This window comes from Colletotrichum chrysophilum (assembly GCF_026319265.1).
Source record: "Colletotrichum chrysophilum strain AFK26 chromosome Unknown scaffold_303, whole genome shotgun sequence".
In the NCBI taxonomy this organism is placed as follows: domain Eukaryota; kingdom Fungi; phylum Ascomycota; class Sordariomycetes; order Glomerellales; family Glomerellaceae; genus Colletotrichum; species Colletotrichum chrysophilum.
In genome coordinates this window covers 1-27,141 of record NW_026517590.1, presented here as the reverse complement: position 1 = coordinate 27,141, position 27,141 = coordinate 1, and the positions used below count along the sequence as shown (strand labels likewise).

The following is a 27,141-nucleotide window of genomic DNA, read 5'->3' as shown; positions in this document are numbered from 1 at the left end:
AATCTCTGTAATGAGTGATGTGATGTATGATCTGACTAGCTCAAGTGGGCTGGCTGCCTGGCCAGAGTGAGGCTGGAAGAAAGGCCTGGAGGGCCCTGGGCTGCACAGGCCACCTGGCGCACCTGTGGGCAGGTGTCGCCACAGTTCACCTAGGTATGCTATGGCCCAGCTATCAGCCCTGTATTTCCAGTGGTGGTCGGGAGCCAAGTGTGGTCTGGTCTCCTTTACTTGCGCCTCAGCAACCCACAGGTAATTGTCTTCTTCCAAACGCTGCGTGCGGCAGCACGACTTTGGCTCCACGCAGCTCTGGCACAATGACAGTCTTCCTTTAAAGAAACAGGAGGGCTAGGAAGACTTCCGGGGCTCCGCGCACCAGACAAAGCCTTGCACTCAAAGGTCTTCTTCACTTTTCAACACGCCAGGGGCATCTTCTCCCGCCACTTCGAACACCGCCAAGCTGGCCAGCATGACACAATTGATTGTGAGACCCTTTTCTGACCTGTTTTCCTACGTTCTACGATCTAAAAAAGCCTGCGCAAGCCAGTTGTGGACCCGGCGAAGGCGTCTCTAGCATTTTAAGTGGTGATTCCCCCACAAGGTTTGTGACGCGTGCTGGGGGGCACCAAAGCAGTCCCGGATTCACAGCACCGCAGACCCCCTGCCCCTGATGCCACCCCCGATCCCAAGTTGGAAGCCGGTCTCGTTTCTACAGACACCAGCATCCAACTTTTGTCGTCCGATGACATGCTCAACAGATCTACCAGACCGACCAGGCGGACACTGTCGCTATGGTCGTCAATCCTGATCCCGCCACTTGGATTCCAGCCTCTTGGATGAAAAGCTAGCCATAAATACAGGGTTATGAATAGCAGCAACGACGACGTCGGAGGCCTTTGGATCTTTGACCCCCGTCTTTGCAGTCTTCAAACCACCTCAGAGATCAGAGGGCCGCCTGCGCCACATCAGTACCAAATCGCCCAAGCTGTAGTTCATTCACCAAGCCTTTCTCTTCGCGCCATCAGCGTACACATCTAGTCACAGACTTGGTCTCGCGCATCTGGCCTCACGCATCTGGCAACGCGATGGCAATTACATGATAAGGCTCAATTCGATCCCAAGCTAATTTTTGACACATACTGGCGCCAGCCTACAAGAATATTCCAACATGCCTGCAGCATATATCTATAGCATGCAGATTGCTTCACCCGCTTGATATGTGAAGCATTCAAGCGATCATCTACGTTCGCAAAATGGCGAAAACTCCTGTGTTTTGGCGGAAGAGGGGGAGAGCTTATCTGACCAATGAGAGAGCTTGTGTGACACAGAACCTCCCCGCACAGACCATGCCATGGACTCAGATGAAAAAGTACAACCTCTGCTATTGGCCACACAAGCTCGTCTAGTGGTGCCTGGTCATGATGTCTCTACTGTTCTTGACGACCCAGTGAGCTGCGCAAATGGTCTTCTACCAAGTAGATTGAGGATTTATGCCAGATCGCTCTTATTTTTGACCCAACCGATTCGTTGTACCGCGACTCCCGACCCCGTTTGCAACTCTTAAACGAATGTGTCAACTTTCCCACTGAGAGTCGTCACATTGATTTCTCCTGGTGTGCTACTCTACTGGATATGCCCAGGATCAAACAGGCTCTGGGGTGCTGTGGTGGAAGTTCACGGCTTCAAGCGGCAGTGCTGGAATTCCCGAACCAGAACCCCACATTTCTTTCCAGCAGCCGACCAGCGCAGCTTTCTCAACAAGACCCAGCCACGCATCGCGGGGTATTTCAGCCACACATGGCGGGGTGACTCAGCCACCCCCACTTTCGAGGTTGTCTTTCACACAACCTCTCTCATTCGCCAGATACCTTAAGCTCTCCCATCGTCGCATCCACAAGGTGTTCGCCATCTTTCCAAGGCAACGGCCGCCTGCGCGAGCACCAAGTCTGCCCTTTTCTTGTCCATTCCTTCTGGTCAAGACGTTAATTCTCTACGACCTGCATCGTCACTATCCCAGGGTTTATTAACATCGAGACAGCTCTGCGCTGCGTGCATCTTCGAATGAGAGACTCCCCAGCAAGTGCCACTTCAAGTCGACCGCCATACACACCCACAAGTCCAAGGATCGACCCCAGTGCTGGCTCATATGCTGCAGTTCGCATGCCTCCACCTGAGGGAGCCTGGTTCCCGGTTGCTGTGGGCCTCGATCGGGATGGATCTCGATTCCACCGGCATTCTGGGCAGCTGAGGTGAGGGTAAAGCAAGGAGTCTTCGAACGATGGAAACATGTGTGCTTGGCGAGCGTCGGCCTCCCTTTCCAAAAAAGCGCAGACTTGCACCTAGCCCGGACGAGAACCCCGACGATCTCCTCCATTGCCAGGTTGACATACACCGGTCTGCCCGTGAATGGACAGCTCCCAAGGGAGGGCGTTGCGGTCTTTGGAACACCAATCAAACCAGGTAGGACAGCAGAGGCAAGCTGGATCTCTCGTTTGGGTGTAACGCGATGGAGTTGCGGGATCGAGGCCGGGAAAGGCGGCGTAGGGAGACTTGCAGAGAGCAGCAGTGACAACATCTTAACCACATGGTGCCGTGCCACAGTGATGACAGTTGAGAAGCCGTCCAAAGTGCCCTGTACATGAAGCTTGTTCCGCGGAGCAGGGGAGGAATGGATCCTGGGTACTGACGCGTCTGGACGAGCGTCATCCTGTCCAACGCGTTTCATTAGCCAACAGCCACCTCTCGGCATATCTCCGGAGCTGCATCATCACACAGGCGACTCTTCAAGATATGCAGCAGGCCTAGAACGTTGACCAGCCATTGGCCAGCCGTAGCCTGCTGTTGTCCTGTGGGGGAGGGGAGAGAAGAAGCTTTAGCTGCTGACCCGGGCGAGGGCGAAATTGCCATGGGACCGCGACGGGGAAGAAATGACGACACATGACATCCGTCGCTGGCGTTCGGTGACTCCGGGGGATGACGGTGTCTTTCGGGAACCACGCAACCAGGATGCAATGCAGACCTTGCACGGACGGACGAGATGGTTGCCATTCGAATGCTACACATGATCAGCGCCATGATAATCGGGGTTGGTCGACGCGATGATGCCGTCTCTGCCTGGCAGAGTTTGTCTGGGCACTAGGAGAGCTTATCGGGCCAATAGCAGAGCTTGTCTGGGCAAAAGTGGAGACTATCTGGCCAATTAGAGAGGTTGTGTGACACACAAGCTCTGTCATTGGTCCGACCAGCTCCGCCAGAAACCTCATAGTGTAATGTTTTTGTCAAAGGTCTGCTCGGTCGATACCTCAGTAGAAGAAGCATAATGGGCAGCAAAGCGCCACAGTAAGGTGCCTTACTGAAGCTCCAGTCCGGGGACAATCTCCCGAGTCCCGAGTCTCAGACCTAACCTGATCGGGAATCACCCCACCTACCTAGCCCAGTCTGGCCAATGGGAGAGGTTGTGTGAAAGACAACCTCGAAAGTGGGGGTGGCTGAGTCACCCCGCCATATGTGGCTGGAATACCCCGCGAAGCGTGGCGATTGACCCAGCAGACTTCATTCTGCTGGTTCCATTGCTTAGCAAGCATGATTCTTCCCTTTGACGGGGCGCGCAAGTGCGACGAGGGGAGAAATTGTATCTGGTGCCTTCGCCGATAAGCATGCGCCGGGCTTGTGGTACGTGACGGGGCTGGCTCAGGTGAACAAACCGAGTTACCCCTCAGAGTCTGGTAGTGCCTCACTCTGATTGAAGTTGGGGACATCGACGGAATCAATCCGGTCAAATTGAGCTGCTGGTCTTCATGCCTTCCTTATGCTTCCTGGCAGACGTGCTTTTATGGCCTTTTCCCCTACTGTGAACACCCCTACTGGGTGAGCTCGAAACTTTCTCGACGGTACAATGTCTGGTTGCCAGTTCCCCCTTTCATCCTGCTCCAACGCAATTCAAGGTGAATTGCTCTTCGTTTCCTTCTCCAAATCAATGGCCTGCCGAGCAACCTCAAGCAGCTCCAACAGCTTCGCGTCGACGAGATCGTCGGAATCGTCAGCGATGGCCGAAGGCATTCCCCGTCTGACGCACGTCTCGGCGGACACGATCGTCTCGCAGTACGACAGGAGCAGTCTCCGTCGTGCGGTGTAGTTCTTGGTCTTGGGCTTCGTGCCTGCTTCGGGTGGCGGCGTATTGGTTCGGGGAAACGCGGGCTTCACGTCTCGTTTGTCGGCAGCATGTTCGGAGCGATCAAAACCGCGCGTGGGTCCTAGGCAGTGGTCAGGGTCTGGTCTGGCGGTCGCTGTATCGGAGGGGGTCATGCCTGCGACTGGCGCGGACGGACGTTTCGACGGTCCTTTGTCCATGCTGAACTCTTCGTAGAAGGAGTCCCTCGCTTGACGGGATGTTTGCGTGATGGCTTCGGGGTTGCGGCCGTCGTCGAGCGATGACTGCCTGCTCGATGATACCGCCGCAGTGTCTGAAAAGATGATGCCTGATTTTAGCAGCTATCGCGCCTAGACAAGAGAGTGGAAGTTGTCGTAAGGCTGAATGGAGGTCGAACTTGGAAGAAGATGGAGGTTGGGAAGGAGAAGAAGAGATTGAGGTGAGGAAGGAAAGACGAAGGAAGGTCAGGTCATGCTCCTTCCTGGAACCAGGTTGCTTACGTTTCTGCACCCGTTCCTGGGTGCTGCACCTCCGAGGGCTGATATGGAAGTTGCAAAGGCAAAAACGACGGGAGATGCGCTGCAAAGTGCGGCCGGGGGTGCAGGGTGCAGACCCGAAGGTGCAAGCCCGAAAGCGAAGCCATCCGGAAGGTGCAGCCGTTGCATTGGATCTCCCTCGACGACGACGTCTGACTCTGTCTCCTGGCCGCTTCTCCTTTCCTTTCTGTGCTGCGATTCGATCTCCGACTCTGCTGTGCTTGTTCTCTCATTCTCCCCGGCTCTCGGTTTGTCTGCGCTCCTTTCTGCCCATCTCCCACCCAGTTTCAACCACCATCTCCACCGACAGCATCATGCACCCCCGGCAGCGAATCGAGACCGAGCCCGGTGTCAGAGAGCCGCTGTCGGCCCTCCGCCAACTCGCCTCCATCTACTCGAATAGCCCCGCCAACCCCCTCGAGGCTCCCCGGACCTTCCGCGCCCTGCACAACGCCTGGTGGCACCATGCCCGTCTCCTCTACCAAGCCCAGTCCGGCCAGGCCTCCTCCTCGACTGCCGACCCCGGCTTGGACGTCCGCCAATGGCACCGCTTCCTGCGCAACCAGCTCTCCCAGGACGAGCTCGAGACGGTCGCCAAGCTCGTCTTTCATGACGACGGCGTGTGGGCTCGCGGCCAGCAAGGAGAGAGCGGACGCCGCCTCCAGGCCCTTAAGAGCAACATGGGCCAGCAATACGAGGAGATGCTTATGCTGCTGCCGGGCGCCGACATCCCACGATCGTGGAACGCCATCAAGAACATCAACTCGCTGCTGAAGGCCCGAGACCCCACCAAGCGCAAGTCCCTCGACGCCGTCCTCGACGCCATCACCGCCGCCGCCATCGACCGACACGAGCTGGGCGAGAAACCCGAGTCCACGCCGCCTGAGCTTCTCCCCGTCGACATTGAGACTGCGTTCCGAGGTGAGTTCGTTCATTCAACCCATTCCCTCTACACCATCACGTTGTCTAGCTGAGCTTGAAGCTTAGCATCACATTCAAAACCCCCTCAACATCATTACTTCACAGCATCCGCAGAATATAATTATCCCTAATCAAATCATTCATCAGGTCTAATTATTAAAACGAGCTATCCCCGCAGGGACTCAATACATTACCAGACCCGGCACAAACATACCCTACTTGGCTTTGAATCACCAGCACTCCATCCGCACCCACGCTATGGACTTGAACGTTAACAATAACTGCAGATCTCCGTCCCGGCGAAGAGCCAGGCTCCGCCAGTCGCCGCTCCACCCCAGCCGTCTCCCGCAGCGGCACTCCGGCCTCAGACCCCTCCAACTACGACACGCCGCCTCCGCCGCCCTCAAACTACGGCACCCCGCTCGAGCACCCCCTTCAGCATGGCAGCTCGGCCCGCGCCGAACCCCCCGAGCTCCGCCCCCGAAGCTCTCCCCTGGCATCCGTTCTGGCCGGTCGCCTTTCCTCCCACGCTCCCCGCGTCGCTTCCGCTCTGGCCCGACCCCTGAAGCGCCATCTCAACCCAGACGCCGCCTACCAGCCCCCATCCAAACGGGCTCGAGCCACCACCACCACTCCTGACGCCGCCAAGCCCTCCGTCGAGACCGACGACGAAGAAGAGGCCGAGAACGCACGGGGCCGCTCCAACGATGTCGCTCCTGACGTGGAGGAGCTCGGTCCCATCCTGGACGACAGCCCAATCGCCAGATTCAAGGGCAAGCAGCCGGCGCTCCCGGAACCCCTCTCTGCGCTTCCTGGCCCCATCCCCAACGACTAGAACTCGTCCTGGGACGATGAGGAGGAGGACGAGAACGTCGAGGCCGCCGACTGGGTCACCCTCTGGCGCCGCTCTGCCCAGACCATCCTCGAGCTGCCCAAGCCGAGGGGCGAGTGGTCGAGCGGTGTGTACTATGAGATTGTGAAGGGGTTCCGAGCTTCGGCCTCGATTGTCGCCGCAGCGGCCGAGCTGTACCAGAAAGGGGTGGGGCAGGACGAGTAATTGCTGTTGCGGCAGCAGGTTTCTTTTAGGTTGTTTTTTCTTCTCTGTCTGCTTTCCCCGCCCCGCGCTCTTTGCTTTTCTAGCGCTCTTCTGTTTTAGCGCTCTTGCACCGGTTATTTACCATATAATGCATTCCATTCGTTTGTTGTCTGAATACTCGGATGCGGATTCAGTGAAGGTGTGAAGTGGAATTGGCCAAGTTGGGCGTGAAGTTGACAAACTGTCGCAAAGTCAAAGATGAAATCGCTGTCCAACAGTTTGACTGACATTCTACTGACAGTCTACGTCCAGACCAAGTGGTCCTCAAGGGAGCAAAAGAGATTTACCACCTACGCCAGCATTCATCTTTCCACGTGTCATCTCCTCTTCATCCAAGCCCTTCATCGTCTTCTTTCAGACGGATGAAGCTTACCGAGTTCTGTTTGCCGGCGCTGCTGAAGACACGCCGTATCCTCGCTCCACGGCAAACCCTCGACAAATCGGGGTGTCGATAAGATCGTTCTGCAGGTCCCGTACAGGAACATTCCGGATAGCTGAGTGGCGAGTACTCCGTCCAAGACTAAACGGGCTTCACAACGTCCCATCCGGCTAACTCATCGTTCGGCAGGTAGTCTTGCAGGAGCCACTGATCATCCAATTGCACGAACGCTCCTCTTGCTTCACTTTCTAGATCGTCGGCTTGATTCTCCTCCTGATTCGGGCAAAGGCCTCAGGCGGTTGATACTACATTCGGATAACCTGATAAGAAAGCGATGAGAAGCAAGAGTATGACAGGCCCTCCATGCACGATAGGGACTCCTACTGAAAAGTATGGAGCGCGTTCTCGAGCATCAAGATGATGCGCGCGCTGCGGTGTGGTAGGCCGCGGCGAGCTGAGATAGATTGACACCCATGCCTTTTGCCTTGTGCACTACAGCTCAGGTTGTTTCTGTTCAAGCTGAACTAAAAAGCATGCACTATGAGGGGGGCGCACTTAATTATCCCGATGTTACACTGCGATGCTGCTGGATCTCGGAAGCAAGACGTGACAGCAGACTGAAGCAGGGCCAAATCTAACCACCCTGCTAGTAATGGCATCTGTGGGTGGTTGGACGCTGAAGGACAATACAGACTGCCTGCGCCGGCTCAACCGTCCCGCAGCACCGCCGCGCCGGTCTTCAGCCCGGCCCAGGCCGTGATGCTGCTGCCCTTGCAGGGCCCGAAGTCACCAAGAAGAAGCCCGAGCCCGAGCCCGAGCCTGAGCCTGCCGAGTCCACTGGTAGGAAGATGTCTACAGCTGTCGTGAAGTCAGATGTTATGCACGTCGTCAGCACACACGAAGACGTTGGCCTTGATGTCGGGATTGAGATCATGGCGCACCCTTTCTTTCTTGACTTGTTTCCCCAGGCTAGGATTCGAAACGAGTCACCATGCTGCCTCTGATACCGTCCGCCGCTCATCCGTTACCTGCTCCGGGGGATTGATCCCCTCGCCAATGTCGCGCAGGCTGCCATCAGTACATCCGAGGCACGTCTTGCAGTCCGCCCGATATGAAGTAGGGCGAGCGGCGGTGTGGCCGGCTCGGGTGCGTTTGTATTCTCGTCTCTGTTGGCTCCATCGTCTATGTCCGTACGTTCTTGATCTTGGCCGGGGACGAGGCGAAAGCATTGTGGAGCAAGTGCGATGTGCAAACAGGCCAAGACCGCGGCTGCGACGCCATGTCTGACATGTCTGCTTCACGAGCAGTCAAGAATCCGCCCACAGGCGCAGGTTATGGGTTTGGATGGCAGACGGTTGCCAAACGGGCTGATGTTGACCCGGCCGGTCCCAAACGGGATCGTTTGTTGTGGGATATGCGTGATGGAGGATCAGGCAGAGCTTTTCTGCTCCTTTCCAGTCAAGAAGTACAGACACTCGGTCCTTGGGTTGAAAGAAACGACAAGACGGAAGTCGGCTGCTCTTCATTCACGTAGGTTCATAGCTTTCCTCTCTTCTTCCCTTCATCGAGTAGGTAAAAGGCAAACCAACGATTACTGACCTTTCCAATGATTCCGCAGGCGACTCCCCCGACAGACACGGCGCTCCATGCCACGATCATGAACGCCTTCAACACCCCCAAGCATGAGGACGATGCCGAATACGACGACGCCGGTGGCGGCAACCGCCACAGCGAGTCCGACCATTCGCTAGCTCGCCTTCGGAGGCATACCATCGGGGTCCCGGAAGAAGAGCTCAGTTTCGCCGTGGAGTTGATGCAGAGCGCGGAGGGCCGCGGCGACTGGCAACGCCTCCCTTCTGCCATCCAAGAACGCATCATCGGGCTCCATCGATGTCCCCTAACTGGCAGCGGCTGCGAGCTCCATCGCCTCCGCTGCCAGGCCGGATGTCCCTCACAACATCAGTCGCACATCTCAGTGGCCCCCCGAACTGCCGCAGGAGAGTCTCGGCAAGCAACGGCGCCGCACGTGGGCCCCAGCGACCACCTCCCCAGGGCTAATAAGCCCAGGCGGCTTGGTGGATATGCGAGGCGAGCATCCGACTACTAGGTACCCGGCTTAATACTCGAGATGGCGGAGCTGGTCGGACCAATGACAGAGCTTGTGTGTCACACAACCTCTCTAATTGGCCAGATAGTCTCCACTTTTGCCAAGACAAGCTCTGCTAATGGCCCGATAAGCTCTCCTACTGGCGTTGGTTCTGCCTTCAAGCCAGCCAGGGTTCCGTCTGAGGGTCCGTCTGGGTGCCGATCTGGGCTCCGAACCTGGGCGCAAGCTTGATGGGTGCTGCGGGTCGAGCTTCCAACAGCATTCGCACGGGATTTGCGTCGTCGAGTAGTGGTATTTCCAATGGTTATGATGGATACTTCCTATCCGACACGAGCCCATCCCCATGCTTCAAGTTGCCATCTTCTTGTGGTCGTTCTGCCTTTCACGTCAGCTGCCTTGCCGTGGGATGTCTGAGACCGTCCAGGGCTAACTTTGACCGTCCTTCGGAAATAAAACAAAAGTCAAGCAGAACATGCGGCGCGTTCCAGTTGAGACAGCACGGCATTCGGCAGAGGGCACCGCAGACACCACTGGCGATGTCCAAAACGGTGATCAAGATAGCGGCACAACAGCTCCCGCTGCGCCCAGCCTGTGAGCTGCAACCCAGCCCGCGGCCCGACTTCGAGGACAAGTCTGCCGATTTCAGCGAGATACCCAAGTAGCCATGCAACGGTGACGGACGAACGACCATCCCAGGGTGGACATCGAGATGGAGGAGGCAGAGGCGCTGTGTACGGCCGGGGCGGCTGCTCTGAGCCTGGAGGCGTCATCCGGACTGAGCAGCGCCACTTACATAGTTGGGCGGTTGCGGAGACTTGAGCTAGAGATCGAGGCCGACCGGGACGCAGAGATTTAGGACACGGGAAAAAGGAGGAACGGGCGAAGAGGCGTTTGCTGAGGTTGGCGATGTCGATAGCTGTGAGTACGAGGGCGGCGCTTTACCTAACTTCGAGGATGGTGCTTGGATGCTCTGACAAGCATGCAGGTCAAGGAACTGAGCCCCAAGTGCAGTACATAGCAGGCGAGGACAGTTTTGTTCACGGGACGTTTGATGGAGACTTTAAGTGCTCTTGACTTGTGTCTATTAGACTAAATGCTCTTAGACGAAGCTGTCATCTACCCCATCCTTCCCCCTAAATCCTTCCGATGCCCCCGAACACTCTCGGTCTCTTGACCAATGCCTTGGTCCAGTAAGGGCAGGATGGCCTTCCTTCGCAAGATTTTACCGCAGAACTCAAAGAGCCATCATAATCCATCATCATTCATGTCACATTATCTCATACCACATTGCCTCATAGTCCCAGGATGATTTGACGGAACCAAGGCCAATACTCTTCCCGCAACCATCGACTCAACAGCTGGAGACCAGCGACAGCCTGGTAGACGCCTTTGACACTCTGTGTCGAAGCAAACGGCAGCTGGCACCACAGTCTAGCAACGCCATCCCTGTCACGCGTAAAGGCAACAAAGGACCATTGGTGTCCCTGAATGATGACTGCTGGCAGGAATACGAGCCCAGCAGCGACAGCGGGAGAGGTGTGTTCAACACCGATGCCCCTGCTCCAAACCAGGTCATCAAGGCGGTTCCATTGCGCAGCAAGCCAGATGCCAACCTGGGTCCTTGCTGTTTCCCAATCGGCCCCTGTCAGCTTGGTCTCGATGGCAATGCCGATGGGTTTGTGCAGTAATGCTGCGTATTCGGTGTGGTTGATGGACTGCGAGGGACTGCGGAGGACGGTTGGAATCACATGTTGCGGCGTGTCAGGTTCGATGTGGATGCAGAAATCGACTCGTCGGTCGCGCGGGAGGCTGGTGGTCGTCTTCGGGGCGTACTCCTTGGTCAGGGGCGCGGAAGTACTGTTCATGGTGTCAGCGGAGGAAGCTGGGAAATTCAAAGTCTACCAAGAAGAGGCTCACCAGCTACAGTATCCGACAGCCTTGTCGTGGCCAAGTGCTAGCTCTAGCATGGGATAATGGACAGCACAGTTCCACTGGTCTTCTCCGTGTCCCTTTTCTGCTCGCTGTGCAGCATGCCACAGGCGCAGCGCTTCGTGCAGTCGCGGTGTCGGCCCCAATGCTCGCCTCTCTGTCGCGTCATCGACCGTTGTCGAAAGTTCGGGATCAGAGGCTGGGCGGACGCCCGTGTCTGCTTGTGCTAGTGTATCTCGGGCTGGTGAGGGTCGAGAGCGTGCGAAAACGGCATCCTTGGCCCACTGAAACATGTTTGGACGTGATTGCTTCGCCTCGAGAATCGCCGGCTGCAATTGGCAGATTAGCAGGTGTACCCATCTGAATACTGCATTTGAGGCCAAATACCTCTTCCGACTCGTGTATAAACCCCTGTCCATCAGCAAGTCTCCTCATGTCGCCTATCAAACGGTTCAACGCCTCCGGGGGAGTCTCCTCCCCATCTATGTTGGCATCTACAACAGTTCCTTCGAACTCGAGTATCATCTTCTGCTTGCGAGGACTTCCGGATTGCCGGCGACGCTTCGCAGAGGACTGTTTGGAGGATGCTTCTGAGTGTCCAGATTGTGATTCGGCTGTCGACTGCGTGGGAGATATTTGGGGAGATGCGATGCTCGAGGGGAATGGCGGCAGATATGGCACCTGGAATACGGGTTGTCTTGGCGTTGTCTCGACGTCGACCTCGCCATGATCATCCGCAGCATCGCCGGTATGACGTCGCTTTTCGGATCGATCGGGTCGCTGAGGAGTTGAAAGCTGTCGAGCCTGCGAGGCCTCGGAATCGTCCATAGCGATTGCGTGGGGGCGGGCAGGCCTCGAGGTATCGGAACAGGGAGGGGAGATGGGTCGACTGAAGCCGAGATGCTGGTCGAGCTCTGCAGTGCAGGCCTTGCGCTTGCGCGTCGGGGGTGTGAGCTGCTGCTCTGAGGTCGGATTTTGGGGTTGCTCGGGAATCGCAGCTAGCCACGATAGAATTCGAGACGGCTCGCGCATCGTCATGCGTCGAAAAGGTGCTGGCAGGCAGTGCGAGATGGGATCGTGAGGGTGTGAAGATGAAAGGTGGAGGGTGTTGTGTCGTACGAGATGAGACATTTGGGATTGGCTGGGCAACAAGCACAGGCCACCCGTTGATGGAACTGTGGGGCCGATGCTGATTTCTTTAAAGCGGGGCAGGAACATCCGGCCCGGTCGGAGCCCACCCGATTCACGTCCCCACACGTCCGGAGAATTGCCGGTGTGCCCCAAGTTTCGCCTAACATAAACCGGCGAAGCTTATCTTAGAGTCAGGCGCCGGAACCTGCAGTGGCAATTTCAGCGCGTACCTTTGTCCTATCAGGTATCAGCATCACAGGTGTGGAAGCGGCGTTGCGTTCGAACCCCGTTCACTTCATGTCCTCTGCCGACCGGCCACGCACATCCTCATATGCTCGCTGACCGGACCAAAAGCCTCCTCTTAGGCCCGATGACCTGGAATGTGAGGCAAAGAATCACCAACAAGTGAGCTCGAACTCAGAAATTCGAGCACCATTACTGCTTTTAATACAAGCCGTGCATAATTAATCAACAATAATCCATCAACAGTAGAGACATTGATGCCGTCAAACAATACCTTGCAAACTTCGAGACGGCACTTTTAACAGTCCGTTTTAAGTTACTATGTCTTCGTTCGTTCCCATGATCATCTAGAAGTCGGCCTGGGTGGACGATGTCAACTTTCAGCCGGGAGATTTACACATGGGACGGGAAGATTGCGGAAAGGCTAGCAATCGCGGTGAACTGGCTCTCGGCGAAGTCACGGAGCAGACTTTACGAGGACAGGTCAGACTTCATCGTCTTATGTTCTATTTATTTAAGGGAATTCCATCGCTTGTTCGAAGCTAGCATGTGGTAGTACACTTCAGTTGCTGACTCATTAGTCTCGATACCACATACGGCAATCTGCGTCCAGCTAATTGCACCACCGCAGCGGGTAGCAAGCTTATTGGATGTCCTGATAGTATAACCTTGGATTGAATTACAGGCGCCGTCGACAAATGACGGCACGGCAGTGAGGGCGGCCGCGACCGGGATATGGAATGGGTACATGCGTGGAATGGGGACATGCTTGGCATCAAGACATCAGCGTGGGTATATCAGACTCGCAAGTCGCTTCGAATTATTGAGCGACGAAGCTGATGCGCTGGTAATGGCAGCTGACAACTGCTCATCAACATGGCTTGATCCCAACGCCAGCACCCATTGTGTCGCCTGCATGAGGACTAGAGCGCTGCCCGGGCTGTATTCACTGCCACGTCTTGCATCCTGATCTCTGCGATAGCTTAAATCGGGTCCTTCTAGCCGTCTCAGTCTTCTCAGCATGGCTTTCAAGCATCCTGCCATTTAGAAACCATGCCATCTGGCCAAGTTTACTTTTGCATCATGGCCTTTGGGCTTCTCCAAGGTTGAATCCCAGTTGGCGGACCTTGCGTGTGTCGAATGTCTCGAAGTATGCCGGCTAATGGCGTAAGAACCCCCCCTCCCCCGGGATCGCCGCCGACCACAAGCGGCGCCTCTGTGTGTTCATCAACGCCTCAGTCCTGCGCGCGTCAGCGGTGCTGCAAGCCACGCAAGAATGCGCGGCCACTGTCATCTGGTCCGGGACACATAATAGGTATGCTGGCAATGCAAGTGTCACTCTTCAACGGAGGCTTTTCGACGTTTCTCCGGTGTGATGTTCTGCGTAGGGACTGGACCCCCTTTGCTCCAAGTAGCGAACAATGCGGCAGAGTATCGTTCCTATCCTTGACGCCCATGCCGGGCCTCATTTCCGCACTCATCCATGTCCGTCGCGTGAACACGCCATAACTCACCGCCAACTTCAATGGGGGGCAAGGAGTGGCGAGGGAGCAGAGAGCAGTGCCAGAGTCCCAAGAAGGTGTGGTGAGGTTGGCGTCCACCACTTCGTCATCCCCGCCGTTGACAGCATTTTGTGTCTTTCGGATCCTGCCCCACCCGCGGGAAGCAATTCCTCACGACTTCATCATGTTTGAGGTGTGAAAACCCCAGAAAAAGTCTAGAGACAGGACGTCAATAACACGCTACTGGTTCGTTGCGTGAACAGTATATTTGCAATCAGATCACACCCGCGCAATACATCCACAACATCATGCTCCATTCAAGCGGACCAAAGTTGCGTACGATTGGGGGTATCAATTTAAAGCTCATATCTCACTCCTAAGATGGTTCTTCCCGCATACCGTTGTCTCCCGCATTGTGTGCGCCTCCCAAACAGATAAGCAAGTCAATACCATAAACCCGTGTAATCTATGTCCCAAGCACTCTCACGTCTCGGCTTCTACCCCTCGTTTCTTCACTTTTTGCTGCCGCTCGACAACATCCTCGAGCTCGAGTTGCAGTCGGCGCTCGGCTGCTTTCAGCGCCCGGCCTGACATCTGTACCGATTTGAGCCGTTTCAAACAAGCTCTCCGCCGAGCCTTCACTTTCTCCCTATACAATTTATCCTCGATTGTCGGGTTCGGGATATCTTCTAACGAAGAGAGAATGGCTGCTCGAGCGGCGTATTCCTGAGACAGATGCTCGCTCTCTTTTTCACGTTGTGCTGGCGTTGTCGTGGACAGAATATCGTGCAGTACGGCGAACACTTCACGAATGTCCTTGTGGTGATTCTCGAGCTCGTGAAGGTTTCGTGTGCGGGACTCCAGCAGAATTCTGTCGACATGGTCCTCGTATGCCTTTCGACTGGCCTTCGACGCAGACCAATCGTCGTCGGTGACGCGTTGCCCTTTCCTGGCGTAGAACATGTCTTCCTTTTCGTCGTAACCCGCCAAGTCGAGCTCTGGACGGAGCCTCCATGGGGCATCCTCTGCGTCAAGGGCAGATCCGTACTCAAAGGAGGCAAGTGCTTTTCTCCACACATTTGGGTCGGTGTTTACGGGGGCCCTTCTTCCTGCGATCAGGTAGGCGGCGTTGACGAGGGTGTAAACCCCACAGTCTTTGTCTCCAACTTGCTGCAGACTTTGCCGATATACCACTGTCGGCGTGCGCGAACCGAGAAATTTGCCGAGGTGACCGCGGCAAAGGTTGCCGACGGATGCTTCGATGTTCTTTTTCCACGAGGACACATCGGACATTGAGTCAAAAACTTCCACTTCTGGAGGGTCTGGCCTGATCGCAAGAAGGACCCAATGCTTGGGGTTTTCGATGTGCAATGGAACCAGAACCTTCTCGGCGCCCTCTAAGTCCTCTTCGTAGACCCCAGCTTCCGCCACATCAAAATCCGAGGGAATCATGGACCATTTGGATGAAGCAACAGCTCCGAGGAGTATCTGGAGACAGGTTACCATGGTTGCCCCAGTGAGCTCGGTTCCAGGAGCAAGGCTTGCGAAGCTTTTCGAATCTGGAGCCATCTGCGACACCTTCACCTGCGATTCCGACACCTCTGATAATTCCATTTCTAGTATCGCCGTCTCTTGCCGGGGGGACGGGCTTGGTGACGGAGAATTCTGGCTGGTGGGGATAGGCGACGAACACGCACGAGGCGTGGTTGTGGAGTATTCGATGTGTAATGGGGAAGGAGAAAATTGAAGCAGGTTTAACGAGCTTTCCCGGAACTTTGGCGTCGCGGGCTCTCTATCCTTGCTGGAAATGACTGTGAGGCACTGATAGAATGGATCTTCTGCCCATGAATGCGTGTCTCGCCTTTTCAGACACCTTCGGCTGTTCTCAACGGGCGGCACGGCTGTTTCCATGTAGCCGTCGTGCTCGTCGTCCAGCTTGGTGCAGTTATGAGGTGTAACTGAAGATGTGACGTGGTAGTCTTCCTCGACTTGCTGATCGCCTTCCTCGATTTGCTGCTCGGATTCAAGTTTCACGGCCGTGTGGCCCACGTTCTCGATGAGAGTTTCTTTTTCGCTCATGGGACCGGAATCACCCTCGGAACTCTTGATATCGGGGATATCGCCGACGAGAAGCTTGGTGTCAACAGGTGCGGACTTCTGGTCGCGTTGGAGAATCTCCTCCGCTCTCTTGACGTCAGATGGGACCCAAAGCTTTTTCTTGCTGATGCCGGCACCTGCTAACCCAGCCTTTCTGATGCCCCGAGCCTCAATCAAAGCGTCGATAACCTTGTCGAGGGGGTAGCAGGCCGCACGGTTTTTCAATTCGATGTACAACCGCACGCTGGAAGACCCGTCAAACTTCGTGCGAACTTCGTCTGGCGACACACCCTATGCAGTGGCAAGATGGTCCACGAGGCTGGGGATGTTGTTGTGGGTGATTTTGAGGAGTCCTGAAAGTATGTCTTGGGTCTTTTCAGGGAAGAGTGCGATGATTTGGTCCAGAGTATGCGTGGTTTTGTATTTTTCCGCGAGGCGCGTAACTTCGTTGCTGAAGTTGGCGATGTTGAGGATGGAAGAGTCGACCTTCTCTTGAAGGAGGCGGGCCTCAGCTTGGACGTGGAGCGTTGGTGATGTCTGGCTTCTCGTTCGCATGTCGGCGAAATCAGACGCTTGCTGACATGAACCAGATCGAGGCATACGGAGGACAGAAGACTACCGACATTGGCAGTGGAGGTGACGTTAGGTTGTTGAGATGATGTTGTGCAGGTGGGGTTGGTCGAAGCAGCCGCGGACAAAAGAAATGCGGTAGTCGAGGTGCGGTTGTTGATGCGACTCTGGAGATGTGAGGTTGTGGATGCAGCCTTCTCGAGGCGGAGCTAATGTCAAAACTTGTGGTGTACGGCTTGCCAAAGAAAAGTCGACAAACACTGTCGTGGCGACATATCCTTGCCAAGGCGAGGGTGTCGATGTGAGGTTGTCGAGGGAAGGTTGTTGAGGAGAGGGTGTCGTGGAGAGGTTGACGTCAAAGCAGCGGACTGCAGCGGCGGAAGGTGTTGTAGTCCATCGCCGATGCAATGGGCCTGAAGGAAGTCATGCCAGGTCATGTCATTCTGCCCGTACCTTACCTCAAATTCAGTGCCGCTGTGACGATTCAATTCTCCTTCTGGTTTTGTTTCGTCCGCCTCGTGATATTCGACCATACTTACCCTCTCAACCAGCATCCCGGAAGATGCATTCCAGGACAGAATGCATGTTTCCATCGTGACGTTGCAGAAGCGGCACCTCTTCCCGGTTACCCTTCCCGCGTTGTGGAGAACATCAGAAACTGGGGCCGATCGGCCATAGGATTGGGTAGTCGGCGATAAGATAAGCTGATCGATCCTGTCCAGGGCCTGCAGCTCCAGCATCACGATCCTTGCTTTGCTGCACCCCGATGGTGCATTACAGAGTAGATGGGCGCGAAATAAGGCTGCAGCATCCTCAGTACGAGTGGACTTCAACCTCCTGGACGGGCCAGAATGTCTGTCTCTCAAGACCCTCTCTCCACTGCACTCTGAGGATGTCGGCCAAGTTTTGCGACACCAATGGAACCTGGCCAAAAAGGGTGGGGGCCCTCCATTGCGGGGGGATGAGGGAGTCCACCCGCTATGGTGCCTCAGTGTCCCGAAAAGGTGTTCCCTGCCCGAGATCGAATCTGGGAATAGCTTCACGCTTTTCCCCACTCGCCACGCATGCTGCGAGCGCAGGAATCCTCCTTTCAAATGAACATTCAATTGAGTACATCTGCCGCAGAGACAAAACGACCCTAAAGGGCGGAGAACAGCGCTTCTTACAGTGCGTTTGCAATGCAGGGCGATAAAAGGCGAGACACAAGGCAATTTTCACGCTGGGAATCAAACGAGTCTCCGTATGAAGGCGCCCGGTCGGGCGTACCTTCCTGGCAGCTTCAAAATCAAAATGTACCACATTTGTGGTACATTTTCGCAGCTGATTATCTAAGCCGGATGGGGCCGTACCTTTGCCTGGCCATCCACAGGCACCACACCCGGTCACCTCAAGGTATCTTATCTAGATCTAGATAAGGTAGCCAGGCAGGGACCCCTACCACCCAGAGCTGCCCCGCCAGGGAAAGCTCCTGCCGCGGCGCCTCACCATCGCAGTTGCCTGCCGTCACCCGTATGTTTGTTTGCTGTCCAGGTCGAAGAGCTTTTTTTCTTGACATCGACATCCCTCTTTTTCGGCTCCCAGCCAGCTAGTCTGGCCACTTCTACTCCTCATTGTTGTCTTTTTTTGTGTGTTCCTGGGCACGAAATGCGCAATTCAGGAGCCAACACTTCGCGACCACTGCGACCTCGAGCTGCCCGACTTGCGCCAGACAACCCCCCGTCCGAAACTACCGTCATCGGCCCCCTTCACGCCGCCGTCTCTTCCGCCTCCCAAGCGATCCTTCGGTCAGACACCGCACTCGCTGCGTATTGGGAAAATATCTGCACCGCGTTCATCGCCTCTGGCATCACCACGCCCTTCGCCGACTGGTTGACGCAGACCTTCGGCAATCAGCACAATCTCCTCACGCTCGTACGCGCTGCTTTCGCGACACAGTGGCGGCATATCGAGGAGTCGTGTTCCCGCGAGGAAGTAGGCCGAAGGAGATCAGCAGCCCACCGCCTGGGTCTCGACGAAATTTGGCTGCTCTACCTCTGGTTCGGTGCATCGGTCCAGTCCCAGCGTTGTTGGAAGAAACTTCCTCCGGGTTCGGCAATCTCAGCTCGCCAACTCTTCGTCGAGCTCCGCCGGATTCGCGAGCAGCAACCCCGCGGAAAACATTACCTGGAAAAGTCCTTCGGTCCTCGGGAATTTGAGATCGCCTGTGGTGCTCTGACTGGTTCGTCACATCTGCAAACGCCATTGCTTCAGCTTGGGATCTTCGTCTGCTAACCTTTCTGTCCTCCTCTAGCCCGAGGCACGAACCAACAGCCCGACACGCGAGGCGAGCAGGACAAGCAAGGCAAGCAAGATAAGGAACAACGGCCAGTCGAGAAGCCGCAGCAAGTCGAGAAGCACCGTCGAGTCGCGGAGCTTTATCGTCTAATGGACGAGCGGCGTCAAGTCGAGGAACAACAGCGCGTCAAGGAGCAGCGACTCAAAGAACGAGCCGACGAGCAAGAAACCAGCAAGACAGGACGCCGTCAGAGCCAGCTACAACACGACGACTCCGGATTTTTTGACGGGTCTTCGGACAACGAAAGCGACAAGCAACAACACGGAGACGACTCCGAGCTTTCCGGCGACACTGACACGGTCGACATGGGAACACGAGCATCCTCCGCGGCCGCGAAACGCACAACATCTCCCCAAGAGCCGTCAACGGACGAGCCTGACCCCAAGAGTCAAGATATAGCCAAGAAAATATCGGCTGCCAGGTCAAAGCTGGACGCGGTGCAGGACGATTGTGCGGCCAAGAAGTCGGAGTGGGAGGAGGTAGCGCAGTCGGAGACCTCTGCAATGCTCACATACAAGAAGGACATCGATGCTCGCGTCAGTTCAATCATGAGAGGAGACGTGCAGGGTTTTGACCGTAAAGAGGAATCGGGGGAGGACGACGAGGACGAGGATGCCAGAGGCCTTGGAGAGTTGGAGCAGGACCTCAAAGCGGCCGCCTCCAGGAAGCGAAAGGCCTCGCGACAGATCGAGAGCCTGACGGCCAAGTCGCAGAGGCTGCACGAGAGTAGGGACACGATGCTGGCGCAATTTGAGAAGGCGCTGGAGGGCCATCTGGAGAGGATGAAGCAGGAAGAGGAAACCATTGTAGGGCCTGGCGAAGACCGGTGATGATTGTGTAACATCAGTTATCTGGAACAGTCAATTACCTTGCCACCTGTGCTAGGACAGAACATGGAGTTGGACGAGATCACAACCGCAGCTGGTCGTAGTGAAGCTAGCATGAATCATGAACCACGAGTCAATGAAATGCCATACGAATACCAAACCTTCAGATTGGGATATTGGAAAGAGACGACTTCATCGTGTGTCAAATGTGAGAAGGTCTGATGGGGAAATAACCGTGACCTGGTCCACTCTCCTAACGCTGCGGTAGCCACCGAGAGAGCAGCGCAGCGGGTCTTGGGTGTGGCAACCCGCACACGCGAGGGCTTTTACGGTTAGCAAGGGTAGAGAACGTACCCGTAAGCTGTTGGAGCGGACGAATCTGGAGTTGAGGCCGCGTTGGAACGCGCTGCGGCCTTGGTGGACGGTCTCAATACTGGCTTGGCCCAATTTCACAGTAGGCAATAGATGGACTCAGTGCCACGAACAAGGTTGCGCAGAGCCGGAACTGAGTGATGAAGATCGCAGAGATCATGTCACAGAGTTTCTGCATCGGATCTGTGAGATGGTAGTGGAAGTCCAGCAGGGAAGTACACTCGAGCCTGTCGTGTTTCATCAGGATTTGCAGCGACGTCCGGCCGAGTTCACCCGGGCGAGGGTTCGAGAGGCAGGGCAAGATGGCGTCGGAGCATGAGAATGTCGTGATGCAGGCGTTTGCACGCAGCGACATCTACGTGCCTGTGGAGACAACTGTGGTCGAGGTGGGCGTCACCATCGCGAACGCGTCCTGCTCGCTGTTGCCCAGCGCGATGAGGACGATGAAATCGGCGATAGGCTCGGAGGTGGAAACGGCGTGTCGCCAGCGGATGACTCGCATGCAGGTCAGCGGCTTGGACCGCTGCAAGGGCGCGCCCACGCCGTACGCGCATTGTAGGGCGTGGTTGCCGAGGATCATCAGACGTGGGATGTGGCAACCCTCCTCTCGATTGCGGACCTCGCCCATCTTGTGCGACAGGTAGGTCGCGGCGTCATTCTCCGGCGCGAGCTCGACTCACCAAGTAGGCAGCTTGATTTCTGTGCTGTGGGCGGAGCATGACGCTACCCGGGAAGCTAGGTGCGGGGGCTCGACCCGCGAACGAGGCTCTCAACGGTCATGCCGCCCACCGATGCTTCACGCGAGATGATCGAGTGTTCCGGCGGTGTTAAACTCGATCTTGACCTGGCGGTTGCTGTTCCACCAACCCCGGAGGGCTTCGCTTGCGGGTTCGAGGTTGCTCGGGACCGGGCGTTGGCGTCTGTAAGGGAAGAAATTCACCACGGCCGCATGCTCCGGCCTGGGCGGCAACCATCAAGGTCCACGCTGCCGCTCGCGGAGTCAGGCACAATCACATGGACGACCGTAGCGACCAGCGCCAGGACAGGCAAGACTCGCACCATCACGCGGTGGATCTCCACGTCCTTCTCATCCCCGGCCAGCTCCTCGCGGTGAGGTTAACTGCCTGAGCAGCCGATAAGATATGAGCGCACCCGGCTGCGATACCTCGACGCACAAGGCGCGCAGGCTCGCAAAGTCCAGTCTCGACGAGGTGAGCACCTTGCTTGCTGGTCATCTCCAGTACCCACGCCAGGTTCCTCAGCGTTAGACAGACGAGATCGTCAAGGAGGTAGAGCGCCAGTGGCAGCGATCGCAGGAACCGGAGCGCACCGTCGCGAAGGTGAGCGCCTTCGGATTGCCTGGGATCCAGGCGTCGCTGAGGATGTAGTTGGTGGTGGGGTCTGTGCCAGTGTCATCGCCAACATCCTGGCTGGCGAGGTGCTGAACCTCGTCGCCAGAGGCTACCGGATCAACAGCACCGCCAGTGAGATCACCGCTCAGTATGGTGCCTCAAGCAGGTGGGAAGTGCATGGCCTGCGCCAACCGTCAAAGTGATCCAGGCAGCCGCACCGCAGCAGCCGGGGCCAAGCTCGAGTCCTAACGGGCCGGCCTTTAGGTACGGTATAGGGCCATTGCGAACGGGGCCCAAATGCGCCGTCTGGGTCGGCGGAGCGGGTGACGATGTGTGAGTCCTGTTTCGGGTATGTACGGCAGCGTCGTGGCGCTGCCCGGGCGGGAGCTGCTCATGGTACTAATGGGCTGGTGAGTCTGAAGGGGACGCTGTGGGCCTCTGTGGGCATGTAAATTATCGATCCGGGATGTGCGTGCAGGAAGTCGAAGGCCTCGTTGACAGTCACAAATGAAGATAACAACATGAAGCTGGGCAATCAACGCGCCAAAGACAAAGACATTGAACATATCAAAACATGGGGCAAGCACTTCCTGGTTTGCTTCAATGACTTTGCTATCCGCTTCATGTTTGAACTGCTGTCTCGTCATTGATTAAGCAAAATTCATCATGTTTAAGCCGGCACGACGAGCACGAGTTGGCCAATTGCTGCAGTGTCCTGCCCGTCATACCGCTTGGTGGCGTCGCGCGGCGAACACCAGATACTGGCGTGGGCGGCCTCAAGGCAAAGCTCCTCGGACGTGAACCAGGCCCAGGCATGGGGCATGCTGCCTTCCACATAACCCCAGTAAGCGCCTCGTCGAGGTTGGCGCGGACCAATGTTGCGGTTGGCCGGCGGCCTGCCGTCGAACGGATACGGCCGCAGCATACCGTGGTGACGGTTGGCGTCAGTCAGGCGCAGCGGGGGCATCGGAATAGCATATCAGCATTAACTGAGCGCGCGACGTCGAGCAAGCAGCTACTCCTCGTCAGTGAGCAGCCGCCAGTAGACAGTAGAAAGATGCCCTGGGGTGCCTTGACGATGAGTCCGCTAATGTGATCATTCATCACGTCGAGGTTGACTTAGGTGTGCTGCCGATACTGGAAGTCCAAGGCTAACGTGTGAAGATGGATCAACTCCTCGAGACTTTCGACCCTGGAGTCCAGCAGGTGCCCGTCCTAGCTTTCGACATTGCAGTCATTGCCCAGCAGCGAATCACGGCGCTGCCGTCGCAGCACCCGCTGGATCTACGTAGCATCAAGGGCCCCTGAGTGTTGCTGAGACTCGCGCATCAGCCTTGAACGCGACGTGGGTTAAGAACCGCGCCAGCCCTGTCTGCACGTCGACTGGGCGGCCGGGAGATGTTGCTGCCGACGTAGGTGACGAACGCCTTCAGCGTGCTGATGATCGCGTTTTTACAATAGAGCCAAGGCGATGGCTGTCGTGTCTTGCCATAGGCAGTCTCGAGTGGCCTCATGCCCCTTGGGAAGACATTGGGTGGCTTGAGAGATTCATGAGCAGGGAGTTGAAGATGGTTCCGGGGGTGATGGTTGTTGAAGACCCGGCGCAGAACGCATGCGCTCCGCCGAACCGTCTGTCGGAACAGGAACGTATGCTGAGCTTATCGCATGCCGCATGTTAGTCACTTATGTGGATCGCACGACCGCCACCTGATGCCGGTTCTCGGGGACACCACACCAAAGTTGAGAAGCGTCAAGCCGCCGAAGGCTAGGGACTTCCCGAGACAGTCGCGATAGTGCTCTGGAAGACTGACAGCCTCAAGACCGAAGGCGGTCCGTCGCGTCGATCTGGGACGCAATCTCGCGTGGCTCATTGTCATTGAGCAGGCTTGCGAATTGGAATTTTCGGGGGCACCGACGGTGAGCCGAGCGCGATTCCGACGCCGGTGGTCCTTGAGAGGGAGCTGAGCGATGCCAAGATCCATATCGCTGACGGACTACATGCACAGGTATCTCGCCTCGTCATCGACTTAGCCGCCGCTTGCGCGAGGTTGTCTCCAATGTCAGAATCAACTTCGGAAGAGCATGAGATTGCGCACTAGTCGCTCGATGATGTGGTCACTGGCCTGGCCGTCAGTGAAGAGGCTGGGGATCATCAATGGTGCCATGTCAAGATGAGGATGGTGACGAGCAGCTCCAGACTGGTCGCCGAAACGCGAGATGGACGCCTCGGCCAGGCAGATCCCACAGGTCATGAGGGTTGTTGTCGCTCCTCTGTGCGTTCACTCCGGCTGACGTTGTGCCTCGGGCGGGGAGGCTAGGTCTGATCTGGAACCAATGTGAGGAACTTGATGGCCCCAGTCCACGCCTTTCTGGCCACAGCGACACATATCATCATGGACAGCGCTGAAAACATAACCGATGATGGCCGGGCGGACGCTCGCGGATAGTAAAGCGTCACGCTACGGCGGTCCTGTTCGGCGACATGCTGTCGATGCTGACCGGCTGGCTGTTCCGTTCCTGGCTCGTTTGGCCGGGTAGCCACTGTTCGTTCGGCGCAATGTCGCACGACAGTCGTCACTAGAATCATGCCAACCGCCATCATGGGGAGCGGCTGCCAAAGAGCCTGGGCGGTGTCGATCGGGAAATCCAAAGCAGCGGCGAGCAGTACCGGGGCGATAAACAGAGCCGGGGGGGGTGGCTCGATACGGATTGTCGGCATGGCCGGCGACGAGGAAAAGAAATTGACGACCGAAAGATCCCGTTCCTTCAGGCGGTGCTCGTCAAATCGGCCCGGGCGATGGTCGGTGGATCGCGGAGAGTCGAAGGCCTGGCTGCGGTGAAAAGTCGCGCCCCTCGTTGTTCAGAATGATGCCTTCGGTTCAGCCGTGCAGGGGAAGTTCTCCGTCCCAAGACCTTGAAAGACATGGGCGAAGTCCTGCTTGTCCCAGCTGGTCGTCAAACGCATCCAGAACGCATTTACTAGATCATGCAAGCCCTCTCCCTAACCTTCCGCATGTCGAGAAGTTCGATGACTGAATGCATTGACTGCAGGGTATGCGACTCGGAATGCTCAGCGGAGGCCATCAAATCGAACATCGGGCTGGGCATGGAGAAATCCTGCCGAAACAAACAAGTTGCGTGGTGCGGGCTACCCGCGCTGAGGCGTTGGCTGCCTGGCGGTGCTGAGATCGTATCTTTGAGAGCGCGTAGCAGCATCCTTGTATTCTAGGACAGCAGATTGAGCACGACCGGCGACCAGCACGTCGTCATCGGCTCGCTGGCTGCCGTAGATCACAGCCAGCCGACGCGCGTGACAGTCTCACGAGCGAGCAACGCTCGGGGTTTCCAAGGTATCAGGCGGTCATGGCCCGCGACCACGCCAGCGGTAAGCTGTTTCCGGAGCTCGGCGGGCTGACTCACCAAAGCTAGCTCGATCCAGCCATGCGACCGAGATAGTTGGGGCCTCGATCTCGCTCTGATGTTCGTCGGACGAGATCGTATACGCTGACTTGCTGGCCTGAGTTGAGCCAGACCATCTCCAAGGCCGCTGGGGTTTGACAAGCATGACGAGCCCTTTACAGACCGTTTGGCCGCTGCTCCATCATCGAAACCGACCAAGCCTCCTTCGTGCATGCCGACGGGCGGCTCTGTGAAAAAGGCCGTCCATGAAATGCAAGACGTAGTCAATAACGTAGACCGCACCCAGTTTCACAAGACGTTCTCAGTTCGACGAGTTTGGAAGGCGTTTCTGTTTGATTGAGGCAACTCTCGCAGCGTAGAATCGCCCGCCCGCTCAGGCAACCCTCGCTGAAGTGGAGCGCACGCCGATGACCGACGGACGAGCAAGGACCTGCAGAACCTCATTGTGACCGAATACCAACGCCTGAAACCGCCTCTGATCCGGATAATGACGGCGAGATCAGCTGATGCTGGTACTTCGTGTTGCTGGTCCGGCAGGGTCGGAAGCAGCAAGTCAGGCTGGTGTCGGGCATACCCCGAGGCCGTCCGAGAGGTCCTGGACATCAACGGTCATGTCGGCAGCGCGATGCTGCTGAACGAGATTGGAACGTGCTCCAGACTGACTCCGACCGCCAGGTTCGCAACATCGCCAGTGACAGCGACAGCAGCGACGGCGATTTCTACAAAGAAGCCAACCCTGTCAGGGAACTCGCTCCGCTGGATCCAGGCGATCGTGTGTGCAATAGACCCGCCGGGGAGCAAGGTCCTGGACGCCACCGTCAATTGAAGGAACGTGCTCGTAATTCTTCAGGACATCGGCTTCGTGTAGCATTGGCCGGGGGCTCATGTCCGGGACCTCGGTGGTCTAGCGCAAGCTGGCTTGCTTCGAATTGCATCCATGGCGATGGAGGTGGGAGAGTCGTCGTCTTCGTTCTTTGGGAAGAGTCTGCATCGACCAGCACGTTAGTTATGCCGCCGCAGCATTGGGAGTTTGCGGAGGGAGGGGAACCGACTTGGGCTAGGAAGCCGAGGGCATCGCGCGGCGAGAGGCAGGCCGTCGGAGCAGAGAACGGTTCGAGCCGAGTCCCGGTCGGGTGCAGCAGCTTGGGAGAGGGGATTGGGCGTGCAAGATTGCATTCCTTCGTCGATCGCGACCTGCGCCGGGAGTCGAGGATTACAGGGCAATGCGAGGGGCAATGGAAGCCCGGCTCTCTCGGGATGGTTGCGGAAGACGGCGTCAGGCCGTAGGACCTGTATGCCGAACTTCTTTGGGGACTCGGAGCGGCAAAAGAGTCGAAGGGATCGGGAAGTTGTAATGTTGGGGAAAATTAATGGCGATACATAACGGAATACGATCTGGCTGAAATCGAGGTTGTTGAGAGGAAGCGGCGGCGACGCTGTTGAGGGGTGCGTGCAGCTTGTAGGTGGCCTGAATGGACCGGGTGGCACATGCCCGCTAATTTTGGTTTGGCCCAGCCGCCTTAGATAATCAGCTGCTGAAGGACCAATGACAGAGGTTTTCTGAGCCAATAGCAGAGCTTGTGTGTCACACAACCTCTCTCATTGGCCAGATAGCCCACTGTGGCTACAGCGGCCTGGGCGCTATGGCGGCCACACTCTGCGGTCCACCAATTGACGATCTTCACCACCTGCTGATTTCACCTCTCAATAATTTTGACCTCCTGCTTGCTTCCTACCAAAGCTAATTTTTCTTCTTATCAAAGTTCTTTCTCTGTAAAAACTTCTTCTTTCCAAGATCAACTCCTGCTACTGGGGAACGGCGGCGTCATTGCCTGGCAAGAGAGGCAGTCGCGGCGCGGAACCTCCCTAAATTTATGTGTCGTCGCCCGCTCGCATCGGACAGCTCAATTGCATGGCCTTCGTAGGAATTGCTCAAGGTGATGAAGATGGGTTGAAGTTGAGGTTTAGCGGCCATATCGGCAGATGCTGACCATTGAGCCTTGGATCACGAAGACGAGTAGATGGCAAATATGCAATTGCCGCACAGCCCGGGTGAGGCTAGAGGATACTACTACAGAGGACTTTCCTCTATCCTGCGGGCTACCGCAAGGCTCGCCACTATCACCTATCCTCTTTCTGCTATATATAGCTGATATCCTGGCTGACGATCAGAAGCT

At 56.5% G+C, this 27,141-nt stretch overlaps 6 protein-coding genes across 6 annotated transcripts; 3 read left to right on the top strand and 3 right to left on the bottom strand.

The window, feature by feature from the left end:
- Positions 1–3,936: 3,936 nt before the first annotated feature.
- COL26b_014174 (uncharacterized protein) lies at positions 3,937–4,347 on the bottom strand (the record flags this gene model as incomplete). The annotated part of the gene is made up of 2 exons (XM_053186751.1): positions 3,937–4,250; positions 4,326–4,347. 2 exons carry the CDS (start codon positions 4,345–4,347, stop codon positions 3,937–3,939), a joined length of 336 nt encoding a protein of 111 aa, XP_053029309.1.
- A 650-nt stretch (positions 4,348–4,997) lies between these two features.
- Positions 4,998–6,439, top strand: COL26b_014173 (uncharacterized protein; the record flags this gene model as incomplete). Its single annotated transcript, XM_053186750.1, has 2 exons — positions 4,998–5,604; positions 5,892–6,439. The coding sequence occupies 2 exons, from the start codon at positions 4,998–5,000 to the stop codon at positions 6,437–6,439; spliced, it is 1,155 nt and encodes a 384-aa protein (XP_053029308.1).
- A 1,292-nt stretch (positions 6,440–7,731) lies between these two features.
- COL26b_014172 (uncharacterized protein) lies at positions 7,732–8,083 on the top strand (the record flags this gene model as incomplete). The annotated part of the gene is made up of 2 exons (XM_053186749.1): positions 7,732–7,740; positions 7,802–8,083. 2 exons carry the CDS (start codon positions 7,732–7,734, stop codon positions 8,081–8,083), a joined length of 291 nt encoding a protein of 96 aa, XP_053029307.1.
- A 2,395-nt stretch (positions 8,084–10,478) lies between these two features.
- On the bottom strand, positions 10,479–12,147 carry COL26b_014171 (uncharacterized protein; the record flags this gene model as incomplete). The annotated part of the gene is made up of 3 exons (XM_053186748.1): positions 10,479–11,043; positions 11,104–11,444; positions 11,503–12,147. The coding sequence occupies 3 exons, from the start codon at positions 12,145–12,147 to the stop codon at positions 10,479–10,481; spliced, it is 1,551 nt and encodes a 516-aa protein (XP_053029306.1).
- A 2,327-nt stretch (positions 12,148–14,474) lies between these two features.
- On the bottom strand, positions 14,475–16,643 carry COL26b_014170 (uncharacterized protein; the record flags this gene model as incomplete). The annotated part of the gene is made up of 3 exons (XM_053186747.1): positions 14,475–15,531; positions 15,865–16,379; positions 16,533–16,643. 3 exons carry the CDS (start codon positions 16,641–16,643, stop codon positions 14,475–14,477), a joined length of 1,683 nt encoding a protein of 560 aa, XP_053029305.1.
- Positions 16,644–18,302: 1,659 nt separating this feature from the next.
- On the top strand, positions 18,303–19,823 carry COL26b_014169 (uncharacterized protein; the record flags this gene model as incomplete). Its single annotated transcript, XM_053186746.1, has 2 exons — positions 18,303–18,876; positions 18,949–19,823. The coding sequence occupies 2 exons, from the start codon at positions 18,303–18,305 to the stop codon at positions 19,821–19,823; spliced, it is 1,449 nt and encodes a 482-aa protein (XP_053029304.1).
- Between the last annotated feature and the right edge of the window lie 7,318 nt (positions 19,824–27,141).